The sequence below is a fragment of the Schistocerca gregaria genome, chromosome 5 (genome assembly GCF_023897955.1).
Source record: "Schistocerca gregaria isolate iqSchGreg1 chromosome 5, iqSchGreg1.2, whole genome shotgun sequence".
Taxonomy (NCBI): Eukaryota; Metazoa; Arthropoda; class Insecta; order Orthoptera; family Acrididae; genus Schistocerca; species Schistocerca gregaria.
In genome coordinates this window covers 157,380,058-157,394,266 of record NC_064924.1, presented here as the reverse complement: position 1 = coordinate 157,394,266, position 14,209 = coordinate 157,380,058, and the positions used below count along the sequence as shown (strand labels likewise).

The 14,209-nt window shown below is 46.6% G+C and overlaps 1 protein-coding gene across 13 annotated transcripts in view; it reads left to right on the top strand.

The window, feature by feature from the left end:
• The window catches only part of LOC126272805 (protein grainyhead), a 290,734-nt gene that overhangs the window by 217,888 nt on the left and 58,637 nt on the right, over positions 1 to 14,209 (top strand). For 7 of the 13 annotated variants that reach the window (XM_049975984.1, XM_049975980.1, XM_049975979.1 and 4 more), the window contains exon 6: positions 1,155 to 1,278. In XM_049975984.1, coding sequence (XP_049831941.1) covers positions 1,155 to 1,278 — 124 coding nt within the window. The remainder of the gene's footprint in view (positions 1 to 1,154; positions 1,279 to 14,209) is intronic. The other 6 variants (XM_049975991.1, XM_049975983.1, XM_049975987.1 and 3 more) reach the window with 1 other exon arrangement.

Sequence of the window (14,209 nt, the reverse complement as noted above, 5' to 3'; positions counted from 1 at the left end):
GTCCCATAAATGTTTGATGAGAATCATGTCAGGCGATGTTAACATAACCCGCAACAAGGGAGATTATGTCTGTTGAACGTGGTGGCCAAGTTGCTGGATACTCTCTATTGATCCATAAGTCCGGCAGAGTTTGCGGCCCAAGAGCGAAACCTGGCCCGGATTCGCTGGTGTTATTAACAGCATATCGCGGTATCCCGCGGACGCCATGGGTAGCCCGCAGGATCGCATTACTGCGAAATATTGTGTGACTGTTTCGGCTGATTAGGTCCATCCTATGGTACATTGTACAGTGTTTGTCCCCCGACTGTGATGCTGTGTCCCGAGACAACAGGACCCCTGTCCACGCAACGCGCCGAGGACTGGTTCTGTGAGCACGAGGATCAACTATCGCATCTCTCGTGGCCACCACAGTCAACAGTTCTCAATATTATTGCCATGCTCTACTTTGTAGAGAAGAGAGCGTGATCGCTATCCGAGTCCATCATCGCTGCGTAAAGTTCCCCTATTTTGCGGGAATAGTGGTATAAGATTCTGCTGAAGCAATACAGTAACTGTGTCTATCAGTTCCGACGCCACTGTAAGTTGTTTTGATGCCAAAGTCTTCCTTACAATGGTCGTGCCGCAGTGATAACACCGGTTCCCGTCACATCACCGAAATTAAGCGCTGTCGGGCTGGGCTAGCACTTGAATGGGTGACCGTCCGGTCTGCCGAGCGCTGTTGGCAAGCGGGGTGCACCCAGCCCTTGCGAGGCAGCTGACGAGCTACTTGACATACGACCGGAAGAGCGTTCTGCCGACCATATGCCCCACCATATCGGCATCCAGTGACGCATGTGGGCTGAGGACGACGCGGCGGCCGGTCGGTACCTTTGGGGCTTCGAAGGCCTATTCGGACAGAGTTTAATTTAATTTTAGTTTAGTTTAATTGTGTTGTGTTTACTAATTTAATCCACCCCCTTCAGCCCTTACAAATACATTTTTGTGGTCAGGGAAGGGCTTTATGCTCACCTCATATTTGAGAAGAAATTGAGAGGATGAATTCAGAAGGTAAGGACAGAAATCGCTTTTTGTTGTAAGCCACAGCCCGCGCGCCTTGCGGGCGGGCCTTCGCAGAGAGCGCGTTGGTGACGCGGCGGGCGCCTTGTGTGTTGCAGAGCGTCGTGATGCTGATGTTCCGCGAGGAGAAGAGCCCCGAGGACGAGATCAAGGCGTGGCAGTTCTGGCACAGCCGCCAACACAGCGTCAAGCAGCGCATCCTCGACGCCGGTGAGTCGCAAGGTTGTCGCCGCCACGTCTCTTGTCTGACACCACTAACCTTACGATTATACTAACATAGCGGCCACTAACACACCCGCCCGCTCGGCCTTGCCCCACTGGAGCTAGAATTTTTTTTACATAACTGAACTGGACACTAGTTACGATGACGAACCGTACTATCTAGGAAAACGGCCTAGTAGCAATAGATATGGCAGACAGACCAGTTGGAACTGATCGTATTGCTTCCATAGTTGGGACTTCAGTCGTAAATCATTTTTCTTTGCATCACCCAGGCTATATTATTAAAGTTATAAAACGAGTCACCCGGTCCCAGCTGCAGGTTGCCTGTTTAACAGCTTCCAGGGACAACAAAAAACTTATGTTCAGTGTTAAAAATACAAAATTCTGTCATAATCAACTCATTAAGAAGTGTAACCGTACCTTAAAGGTATAACATAATAAATCAAGTATCAAAGTTAGAATCTGTGTATATAACTTGAGACAGAACAACACACGGCGTGGTCTTCCAGAATTTGGCAGTGCAAGTACGTAGCTACTAACGGAAAACTTTACATATCATTTCCAATCTTTTCGAAACTCTTTCTCGCTGAGACCCGCCTACAAGATAGTAAAACGAAAAAAATATGACTAGCTACATTTTCGCTGTTCGTGCAGTAGAGCTTCAGCATAGAGTATGAAGTTTTAATTTATTACTTCTTTACTACTGACCCCGTTCACATATGCCACTAAATGTAGCTACAAAATTTATCATAGTACGATACATACGTCAGGAGATATGTCACTATAAACTTTGACATCCATCATAAACTACATTATTTTCAACAATAAGGCTTATGTATACTTAACGTCCAATATTTAACACGTTAACCCTTTTGCAATCAGGTGCTTTTTAAGGTGCAGGTTATTGATTTTCATACAAATCACCCATTCACCAGGCTTTGTTGTTTACCTTACTTGCAGCTGATTTCGTAGCCTTTTTAGCCTTTTATGTCTTCATCATTCCACTTTCAACCATCGAAATCCACCGGCAGGTATGTCTTGTCACTGTACCATACTATCACCTAAGGTAGCAAAAATACTTGAATGTTTACTGCTTCAGAGAACGCTATGATACAGCAGCAAAAGATACTGTATTTCGACAACTGACTATGCCTGGAGTATATTACCAGCCATAATGTATAGTACCGACAGTGAAGTATTAGATGATGATTATGATGATGACGCTTGGTTTGTAGGGCGCTCAGCTGCGCGGTCATCATCAGCCATACAAATTCCCAGCCTGTACACAGTCCAATCTAGCCACTTTCACGAATAATGACGGAATAATGAGGACAACACAAACACCGGGCAGAGAAAATCCCCAACCAGGCCGGGAATCGAATCCGGGACCCCGTGATCCAGAGGTAGCAACGCTAGCCAGTAGGCCAAGAGGTGCAGACTGAAGTATTGTAGGAGACGATGCTACGGTATGGGAGTATTTTCGGCCGTTAGGGTAGGGCCCTGTTACAGCCTTTAATAAAACGCTAAATGTGGAAGGATATGAACTCATTTTATAGCATTGTTTACTGCATACAGCAGAGGAACTGTTCAAAGGTGATTATTGTGTCAGCATGAAAATGCACCCTGCCATAACGCAGCATGTTTCTGGACAGGAACGTTCCTGAAATGGTCTAGGGGGCCGAGACTCCGAACTGAACCCAATGGAACGTGTTTGGGATGGGTCAGAACGTCGACTTCGTTCCAGATCCCAGGGTCCAAATCGCAACGTTCTCTGGTTTCGACTCTTGAGAAAGAACGGGTTGCCGTTCCTCCACAGACATTGACACTTCATTTAAAGTGTCCTCAACAGCCGTCATAAAGGCGAAGGGTGGAGAGACCCCATATTAATGGCCACTAGAAGTGTCTGGATACTTTTTGATAGTGTAATTTACGTCAGTAGTCAGCAAGTCGACTTATGGTGTGCGGGGTAGGAAATCAAAAACTTGTTTGGGATCATAGCACCCACAATTTCACTGCAACACGAACTTCGTCGTTTTAAGGAGATATTTTGGGCAATATCGCCTTGTAGCATACCTCAAAATTCTCAGAGTAATCTCCGGTATAATATAAATAACCACGTAAATGCAGTAACAGCGCTTAACGTTAACTGACTGGGAACACGTCAAGGCTTCTTATTCCCATCCGCCTAAATTTTATCTCCGTCAGACCGCCCGCCTGACACACTCACATTGTTTGCGTCCTCTCATCCACGTTATCCATCAAAAAGACTTTCCGGGCTCGCCTCGGAGATGGAAGGCAGAGATACTCCCTTCCCCCGTGCCAGACAGCGACGGAGCCGGCGGCTAATAAGAATGCAAAACAAAACAAGCACCGGCGCATGCACGGGCGGGTGCTCCCACCTGGTTCGTGCCTGATGCGCTTTATAATGGATTTAATATGTGGCGTGTACACTCGTGACGGCCACGAAACAGATACCAACGTTGAGTGCCTCGCGCTGTAGCAGACACTTTTTCTCGCTCCCTGGAGCCTTTCGGCGATGACACTGTCCGGTCGCGTACACGCTGACGAATACGACGCGCAGTAAAAGGAGGATAGCGCCCTTGTAGGATTATCGTCATCGTGCACGCACGACAGTGTACACGCACTTAAGCGTGGCCAGGGAGCACAGCTCGTCCGTAATAATTGCGGGGGAATTGCCACCTGGAGGACTGCGATGTAACCTCGCACAGTGCTAATCAACCGTCACTTTGTTTTTGTAGCGGATCCTGTGACCTGAATTCGCCAACAAGAACGTGAGGGGAAACTTGAGGTCGGGCAAAGGAACAGTAGATGAAGATCTGTTTACTGGAGCGTATCGTGGCATTGCGAGAGAACACAACCGCGCCTAGGATTGTGCGAACGATTTGTTTATCGAAGCTTCTCTACGAGTTGCCTCTGGCGTTTCACTCACAGTCGTTTGGCTGCCAAAACCTATCCACAACGAAAATTAATTTATTTCGTATGTTTAATATCTTATGGGACTTAACTGCTAAGGTCATCAGTCCCTAAGCTTACACACTACCTAACCTAAATTATCCTAAGGACAAATACACGCACCCATGCCCGAGGGAGGACTCGAACCTCCGCCGGGATCAGCCGCACAGTGCATGGCTGCAGCGCCTAAGACCGCTCGGCTAATCCCGCGCGGTACGAAAATTAATATAAAGTCATTATTCATGACCGACTTCCCTTACATTAACATTGCTATCGGACAGGGAAGGTATTGATTGTCTTTGCGCCTGATGTACTTAATATACGACCAGAATCTGCTTAGATTCTGGGCAAGATTTCGAGACAGAATTTCGTCGATTTGTTCTCTATTGTCATTCTTTTTCAGTTCATGTTTATTTGCCATTGACACTTGTCAAACATTCACTATACCTAGTGACGATTGGTACCATAAACACGCACTGACGAAACTACGAGGAAGTAACATGACAACTGAAACTACCTCGCAGATTAAGTGCAGTACCGGGATTCGAACTAGAAGCCTTTGCTATTCCCCTTTAAATGCTCTGCCGACTGAGCTATCCAGAGACGTATCAGCACCCACCGTCCTAATCTACCTGGAAAGTTTGAAATCAACGTACACTTCGCTGCACAGGAAAATTCGTTCTGAAAACACTTATCCTAGGCAGTAGCTAAACCATTCCTCTGCATTATCCATTCTTCCAGGTATGCTAGTCCCGCAAGGTATGTATCAGCTAGGGAAGTAGGGGCCTTGTACCAGCCGGCCGAACTCCCCTGAAGCGGATCCCAGCCAAATATCCCATACGCACGATTCATTTCCTTTTAGGGTTGAACATACAAATGGGGGAAGTTATGATGGTATCGCCACCACCCACCCCAAGGTGGCTTGCGGACTATAGAGTTGATGTAGGGTTACCTCTTCGTACCCATTTCATCTCTTATTAAATTCCAGACATTATTTTGAATTCAGAAACCTATAATAAATTAAACTCCTTAAAATTGACTACAGAATTTGTACGAATTTTCCACTGCCCGCCAGGCAAATGCAGAGATACCTTCTTGATTCTCAGCCCACAAGCTCGTTATCAAGTACTAAAATTATTGCCACAGCGAAACTTCTGAAACACCTGGCTCTCATTTTTCTACACTCTGGAGTCTTCCGACAAAGTGTTTCGTTCCTGAGTATGCCAGTACTGACCGCAGAATCCTGCAGGTTTGCAACATTGCGACTCGGTTTTGCTTGCATAATGGTCTTACAGAGCTATTGAGTACCGACGTACAGCATTAACATCGAGTAGCTAGGATCTCCGTACTCCCATTATGCAAATAATAATGCTATTTCTTCCCACGAGCACCTACACTATTCGATAGTCCTTAACGCTGAGGCCGTCGGGAAAGGCGCATTAATCCCGTAAAGTTATGAAGCCACTTGCGTTCAATGAATAATGTTGCCTTGCAGCTGGAGAAAAAAACAAGTATGGAAGAGAAACAAGTGTTCATAACTCTATCAAAAGAATTTCATGACGAGGCTATTGGAAAGTTGGTACAACGCTACGACAAATGTCTAAGTTCGAGCGGTGACTGTGTAGAGAAGTAGCTGGAAGGGGTAGGTAACTGTTTCAAATAGAACAGTCCTGATTTTCACTGCCTATAATTCCCAACTTTCAGAACATCCCTAGTATTGTATATTACCAGAAATCAATGAAAAATAAAAAAGATTCAAGAAACAGCTGAGCTAGTATCAGTGATGCAGCGTAATTCTTCGATTCTCTTCCAAATTACTAGCGTGTGTGTAGGATGCTGGGTAGATAATGACTTAAATATGAACCACAATTGGAAACTCACGTACTACACGAACTTCCTGTGTATCGATAACATAACCAGATGCAACTCGGCCGACGAAATTCGATAAAACACGGCAGCTGCAAGGGAATTCGAAAATGGCTCTTGCCGTAATCAGCTTGTCGTCGTATCGTTCAGTCACTTACTGAACGCTGTAGCAACAGAAGTGGTATGACGGTTTGTAAAGCTTCGTTTAGTGAGCTTCTTGCTCTCTGGCGAAAGTGTACCTAATGATACGCCTCACGCAGGTGGCTGTGAAGAACAGAAATAAGTCAGCTCTCGGGGCGACCGCGTGTGGGTAACTGCAGCGAAGACAGCGATATTTCGGGCCGATGACGTATCGGGTGTGAGCAGCAGAGAAGTGGCGCGGAACGGGTGGTGGGCCGGAGGCGGCAGTGGGAAGCGGTGAAAGCCCGCCGCCTGTGGGAAGACGGGGCGCCCGCCTCCTGGGGCGTAACTGAAACCGCTCCGCGGGGGCGGAGGAGGCGGCAGCAGCGGCGGCGGATACGGTTTCGACGCAACCCTACACCACGCGCCGCGCCACCTCGGCGACAGAGGCGGCCAGCGCCTCCCGTGACCTGCATTCCGCCGCCGCCAAGGGCTCGCCTTACACCGGGATGTGATGTGATGTGATGTGATGTGATGTGATGAAGTGCCCGCCCGGCGAAAATCTGCCGAAGCGCTGCCGCCTGCGAGGTGCTCGGCGCACCTGCGGTAGGAACGGCGGTGGTGGGTTGCGAAGTGCGCCCTCCAGAAACTGCGAACAGGCGCTACGCACTACGTTGTTATGTACAGGTTGTAGCGAGGACAACCATAGCGGTTATGGGCTGTGCGTCTGAGGTTAGAGTCATCCCTCGGGCATGGGTGTGTATGTTTGTCCTTAGTATAATTTAGGTTAAGTAGTGTGAGTGCTTAGGGACTGATGACCGTAGCAGTCCCATAAGATTTCACACACATTTGAACATTTTTTTGACAACCATAGCGAGGACGGTTGTGGGTCGAATAAGGAGTTATTGAAACATATTGTGGTAGATTTTCGAAGATTTTGGAAAGAGCAGACCTGGTTGTTGTGAAACGCCTAGCTCCACATATGACGCGATCGGGGCTTCTGGAGTGTGTATGCGTGTATGCGCACGCGCCAACAATTCATAGAACAGTGACCGAGGTGATAAAAATGCATAGGCTTCCACGGTCATTGTGAATCTGGATAAAATCCTCTTTAGGTGTTAGGTTGTGTTATTATGAGTTAATAAGGTATGTACAGGGTGAATCAGAACACCACAGAGAAAATCTCAGGGATGGTAGTACGGACAAAAACAAGACAAAAAGTCTAGCAAGCCTAAGTTCTATTATGCATACCTTAAGAGCTAAAAGAAACCTCTGGATTCCATTTTAAAAGTTGTATATTCTTCAGCTTCTAAACCCTTAACCATTCACACCACTATATTCCGTTTAAGCCGCCCGTACCGAGTTTAGAGTCTACACTTCCTTGCAACAACTTTTAAATCTATGTCGTCCTTCGGCCTTTTTCTACTACCTATTCACTTCTTCATATCTTATCATATTATTACCGCTATAAATGAAACGATATGAGAGGCTACAAAAGTTTACCATATTGTCGAAACTTTCTCACACGTTTGCCTTTTTTTGTCACGGTAAGTCGTAAATATGTTAGTTTTTCTCGTTCCAGTCGTCCTGCCAACATGTATACACAATATGAAGGCCTCACAAAAATGGTTCAAATGGCTCTGAGCACTATGGAACTTAACATCTGAGGCCATCAGTCCTCTAAAACTTAGAACTACTTAAACCTGACTAACCTAAAAACACCACACCGATCCATGCCCGAGGTAGGATTCGAACCTGACACCGTAGCAGTCGCGCGGAAGACCTCACACAGAGAACTGTGAAATATGCATGGTGTTTGGCAGGGCAAGTAGAGGACAGTGAAAGAAGTAAATAATACTAATAAAAACAGCTCAGGAAAGCAATGGTCTCCTATTATGGCGGAGTACATAAACAACTAACAAGAGAGCCCCCGAGGATCCAAAGTGCAGATATGCACTCGAGGACACAAACATTACAACAAGCGTTGCACACAGTCACCACAGACTGCACCACGTCTCCGCGTCGGTGTCCATACCCGTTCAAAACGCAGTTTATCAGTACTTAGGTATCCGGAATAGTGATACAATCGAACAAGGGCAGTTCATCACTTTGTAATTTACGCGTCACTTACGGTGTTTCGAAATAAACATAGCCTTAGGCATCAACAGTCTTGTAACATACCTCTTGGGATAAAGTGACTCATTGTGCCGCGTAATAACAGCTTCTTTGGCGGGCGGATGAGCGAATAGACGGCAGCGCACTCTCTTGCCCTCGTAACAGGAAACTACGAGGTGGATGTTTCTGACAATGCCAATGGCATATGTTACGTGAGGCAAGGTCGAACCACCGTATTAAATACTCATGTGGTATCCCTCATCTCACTGCACCATTACCTTAAAGCATTACAAGAAGGGGCCGAGGTTCGATGAACCCTCTGCCAGGCATTTAAATGTGATTTGCAGAGTGTCCATGTAGATGTAGATGAAGTACGGAATGAAGATAAATATAGGAAAGATAAAAGTGATTACAAAAGCTAAAAGGAAGATCCAGTTAACATATTTTTAGACGGAAAGAAGATGGCGCAAGTTAAATCCTTTCTGTACCTGGGAAATTTTATGGATTGGAACGGAAGCTGTAGAGAAAAATTAGGACGACGATTGTATCGGAAACAGCGTATGAAAAGATGAGGCAGTTACCTCTCGAAGAATTTCAGTGAGGCTGAGGAAAAGATATACTGAATGTTTTGACTGTAGTGTAGTATTGTACGGGAGTAGGTCCTGGACAGTTGAAAAGAAAGGAGAGAGATATTTAGGTTGTTTTGAGATGTGGCTATGGAGAAGAATATAGAAGGTAAAGTGGACTGGGAGACTTAGGACTGAAAAAGTAATGAAGAAAAGGGGGAGGAATGGATTATTGTAAGTGATCAGGAAGAGGAAAAAGTCTCGGCTGGGACAGATACTGCGTAGGAACTGTCTGTAGTAAACAGTTGTAGGCGAAACAGTGGAAGGAATGAGATGAAGAGGCAGGAAGAGTATTAGAATGATGGACGATATTGGAAGAGGACAACCTTACAAACCGAATGACGAAGATGCTCAGAACAGGACACGATGGAGAGCCTCCAGCTGAAACACGTCCTAAGGCAGATGCACTAAGGAAGAGAACGAGAAAATTGGCATGCCCTCACTTGTACCTAGGTCGGACTGGGAAACCATTGGAATCCGGTCCAACGTTTATTTGGACTATTTGCTTGTTTCATCGCCTTCTACTCACCCGTTTCGTTTGTACCTACTATAGTCAAACGCAGTGTATAGCACGGGTCGGTGTCGGATGTTACGGAAAACGTCCTAAGCTCAGAGCCCTGAAAGAGAAAGTTGACAGTAATTACTGCCGAGACCTCCGTAGGAAACGAAACTCGGGACGGAGGTCCTGCGCCACACGCAAGGCAGCTGAAGATTCAGGGTCTCGGCAGAGTAAGACATCGGGCGCCGCCACGGCCGTAAAATAAAAGGCAGCGCCAGCTCACCGCTGCAGCTGAGAGGTAAAAAGCGGCGTATAAATATTAATAGCGGGCTGTGCGCGGACGACGTCCGTGAGTGACAGAAGCGGGCATACTGGCCGTCCGGCGCTTCTTCAATTACCGCGAGACGCGCCGCGGCCGATAATTTGATTCCAATCTCCCCGCTGGCTAATTACAGGTCGTACGCTAAGTGAGTGGGGGGACAATGCTCGCACCGCACCGCGCCGAATACAAACGATATGATTTTTTTTCCCCTACCAGCAGTCTTGCGTCACTCTCCTCTTCCTCCTCCTAACCCCTTCGTCTTTCGTCCTCCATCTCCCCCATTCCACCTCCTCGCGCACTGTACCCCCTCATCCTCGTTATTAAGAAGAGAGAGAGAGAGAAAAAAAAGAAGCAGAGGACGGCGCGCAATCTCCGAAGGCTGTGCTTAGCAGCGTACGTGCGCTGGGAGCTAATTTACAGTTTTTAATTGCCTCATTGTCTGATATTTTGTCTGTTTGCCAGACACGGGCGCCGAGCGAGGGAGCGCACGTTCACGCGCGCTTATGTTCAAACGATTCAGAGAGGTCTGTAAAGCAGCGGCACACCCACCTCGGACCACCAACGAGGTAGCCGCCTGGCTCGCACGGGAAGATCTGTGCCCAGCCACCGTTTCGCACTTAGCGCAGTACACGAGATACACGAATTCACTGCTCGGAGGCGCGTGTTAGCACTTAGGTTAACATACAACGTTCGTGTACAACAAAGTGGTACGGTTCCTCACAATATCTATGCCTCGCATAGAGGCAGAGACACTAGCGCATAGGTGTTGCTCAGATATTTCGTGGCTCTCAGTGGTCAATGTACTCTATGACTAGAGGCTCTCCTCATAAAGTTCAGTTTAAACTGTGTGTGTGTGTGTGTGTGTGTGTGTGTGTGTGTGTCGTCCTGCGTCCGTACAAAGTCCCAATTTTTACACAGTCCATTTTTTACGCAGCCCAATCTAGCCACTGTCACGAATGGTGATGATGATGAAGATGAAGATGAAGTGATGAGGACAAACATCCAGTCCTCCGGCAGAAAAGGTCCCCAACCCGGCCGGGAATCGAACCCGAGACGCCGTGATCCAGAGGCGCCAACGCTAGCCACTAGACCATGAGCTGCGGACGAGGCTGTCTGATGATCACATAAATGGAAGATATAACAGAAACAAATATACCAATTTGTGATGAAAGGGTGTAATATGGCACAATATACCCAACTATTGCTTTGAAATTCCAGCTCGGGCAACGATGTTTAAGTTCCGGAGTTCCATTAAGTCATTTAAGGCGAATGGTGGAGTGGTTCCCCTGACAAAGGGGCGTTAGCCTTCCTTCTCCGTCCTTCCGTAATTACCTCGTTCTGGATTTGACTCTAACTCCTAATTTAGTGTTTCTTTTCCTTACAGATTACACACCCATGCATTTTATTCCACATTTTTTCTGTCTATACTGCTAGAGTACCTCTCTTACACAGTTTCCGCTTTCTGTATTACCATCTGTTACAATTAATAAAATTAGCGGACTTATCACGCTATAGCTGTCAGAGGCTGAACTGGAATTATTAAACACTTTTGATGGCGATATAAAAAAGAAGTAAGTTGGTGATAATGACGGGGAGAGGGAGGGTACTAGCTAATGTCTGATTGCACTCAGTGGTAATGATCCAAAACAGGTTGGAAACCACTGTTCTAGAACATATGAACTCCTGCACTAGTTCCGATCTTCTTCGTCTCGTGTCTGTACTTGGAGTCAGACGTGTATCACGCAGTTCTGGATTTTTTTTCCTTATTGTAACTTATACAATTTATAAGGATAAAGTGAATATACGCTCAGGGGGAAATAGGAAGCCGCTATGAATCACTGACTGCACATTATGTTCACTCATGAATTTTTTAGTGGTTACTCGTCATTGTGTTAATGCTTTACAAGCAAGTCAGTGGCGACATTTTGCGTGGGAGGTGGTTTAAGCAGCTGCGAGAGATAAACGCTGGCAACGGTAGCAGACTGCATTGTAATTTGTGTCTGCGCAATTGATGAAGGTCATTTATTTGATTTAATAACAATGGCAGTAACTTAACAATTTTTACTCTCACGAAATATTTGCATATTTTTCAAGGATAAAGTTTTACTTCTGTTGTATACATCACCTTCAAAAGGGAGCACAGAAAAAATATTCCTCCATCAGAAACACGCCGCATCTAGGTACTTCGACTGTGGAGTACGTTTCCAGCTGCTGCGACATTTCAGTCGCGCGGTGAGATGCATCTGTTACCTGCACCGCAGCTGAAATGCGTCTGCAAGAAACCAAGAAAATTTACTCTCTTCTGGTAATGCTTCACTCTCGCTGCGTAGTTGTCTTAGCGTGTGAGGACACGTGTAACTTTTGAAACCTCTCGTAAAAATCCAGCGGCCAGTTTGTACCACCCAGTTACGGACTGCTCCGTAACTTACTCGTTCGCACCGCACCAGCGCGCCCGGTAGGAGCACGTGAGTTTCGGCGGGCGCTCTCCGCCAGCGACGTCAACAGTTGCAGCAGCTACCACGCATCGCGTAACACATGCGGGGGCCAATATGTGGTGCAGTGTAGGCCAGGCCGCGGTGGCCGCCGTTACCGCCGGGTCACTGCCCGCCACTGACCTTTAGACGCGGCACGGCGACGCGCGCTCGGCTGGCGGAGCGCGAGAAAAAGAAGCCGAGGGGTGCGTCCAGATGAGATACAAAGGACGGAAAAGCACCCCGCCCCGCCCCGGCCCGCCCTGCTAACAGGGGCCTTAATTAAACCCGGTGCCGTCGTGGCGCTCGTTTTGGCCACCATCCACGCACCTTGTTTTTGGCCAACGTAACGAGGAGGGTCCGCCGAAGGGCGCGGACCACGCCCACGCACGGGGAACGCCCTCGACGCCAGGTGCTGCTGCTGCTGCTGCGGCTGATGCTTCGTGGGTCTTGTCGGCTTTTTATCTGGAGGGCGTACGCTGTAATCGTCTAGCTCTTGTCGAGAACTGCATCGCGTTGTTAACTACTGAACACTGTAGCTGCAATTGAAAATTTCTCGTGTATCGCCTTTCGCGAGTTCCTGGTATTTATTTATTTGGCTAGTGTCTCGAAGAAGATTGTTAAGATAAACATCAGCAAAATTGAAGAAAGGAAAACCGTAATGGAATATACTCGAATTAAACCACGTGATGCTGAGGGCATTAAAAGTAAATCGATCGAAGTGTTTTCCTATTTGGGCAGTAAAATAATTGATCGTGGGCGAACTAGAGAGGCCGGCCGGAGTGGCCGTGCGGTTCTAGGCGCTACGGTCGCATGTTCGAATCCTGTCTCGGGCATGGATGTGTGTGATGTCCTTAGGTTATTTAGGTTTAAGTAGTTCTAAGTTCTAGGGGACTGGTCACCTCAGAAATTGAGTCCCATAGTGTTCAGAGCCATTTGAACCATTTTTTTTTTAACTAGAGAGGATATAAAATCATACTATCAATAGTAAGGAAAAGCCGAATGTAAATGTAAGTTGCTAAACGAAACCGTTCCGATTTAGGCTATTAGCCATTATTTATTGCGTCTCCAATTTCGACACTTCATTCTCAAGTCGTCAAACATAGTGCAACTTGAAACTGCAATCGCAATAAATAACATTTTAACAACTTAAATCGGTATGAATTCATTTAAAAATTTCACGAAGGCTATGGACCCAGTCATGTTCAAACATAAATGTAAGTATTTCCAAGTCTATTTTGAAGGCATTTCTCCAAAGAGTTGCCTTGTACAGTAGTGAAACTTTAGCGATAAGTAGGAGGCCTCTAGACAAGAAGAGAAGATAAGCTTTTGAAATGTGTTGCTGCAGAAGACTGCTGAAGATTAGATGAGTACAGCGAATGACAGATGGTTCAAATGGCTCTGAGCACTACGGAACTTAACATCTGAGGTCATCAGTCTCCTACACTTAGAACTACTTAAACCTAACTAACCTAAGGACAGCACACACATCCATGCCCGAGGCAGGATTCGAACGTGCGGCCGTAGCAGCAGCGCAGTTCCGGACTGAAGTGCCTAGAACCGCTCGGCCACAAGGGCCGGCTGCGAATAACGGACAAGGAGTTACTGGGACAATAAAAATTTGTCGCATAACTTAGCTAAATTAAGCGATCGATTGGTAGGGCACATCCTGAGGCAACAAGGAAGTCAGTTTGGTAATGTAGGGATAGTTTCGATACGAACACAACTGTGGTGTGTAGAAATCTGCCTCTACTAGTAGGAGACACCAGCTGAATATTCGGCGCGATGGCAATTTACTCGCTAAATGAATAATACTTGCAGAGTTAATTGCATTTTTCGGCTCTCAAATATTAAACTCCCTGCTTTATTTGCTCTCCAGTTTTGACTGTACAGACAAACTGATGTACGTTCTACAGAAATGAGATGGAAATGGTGGAAT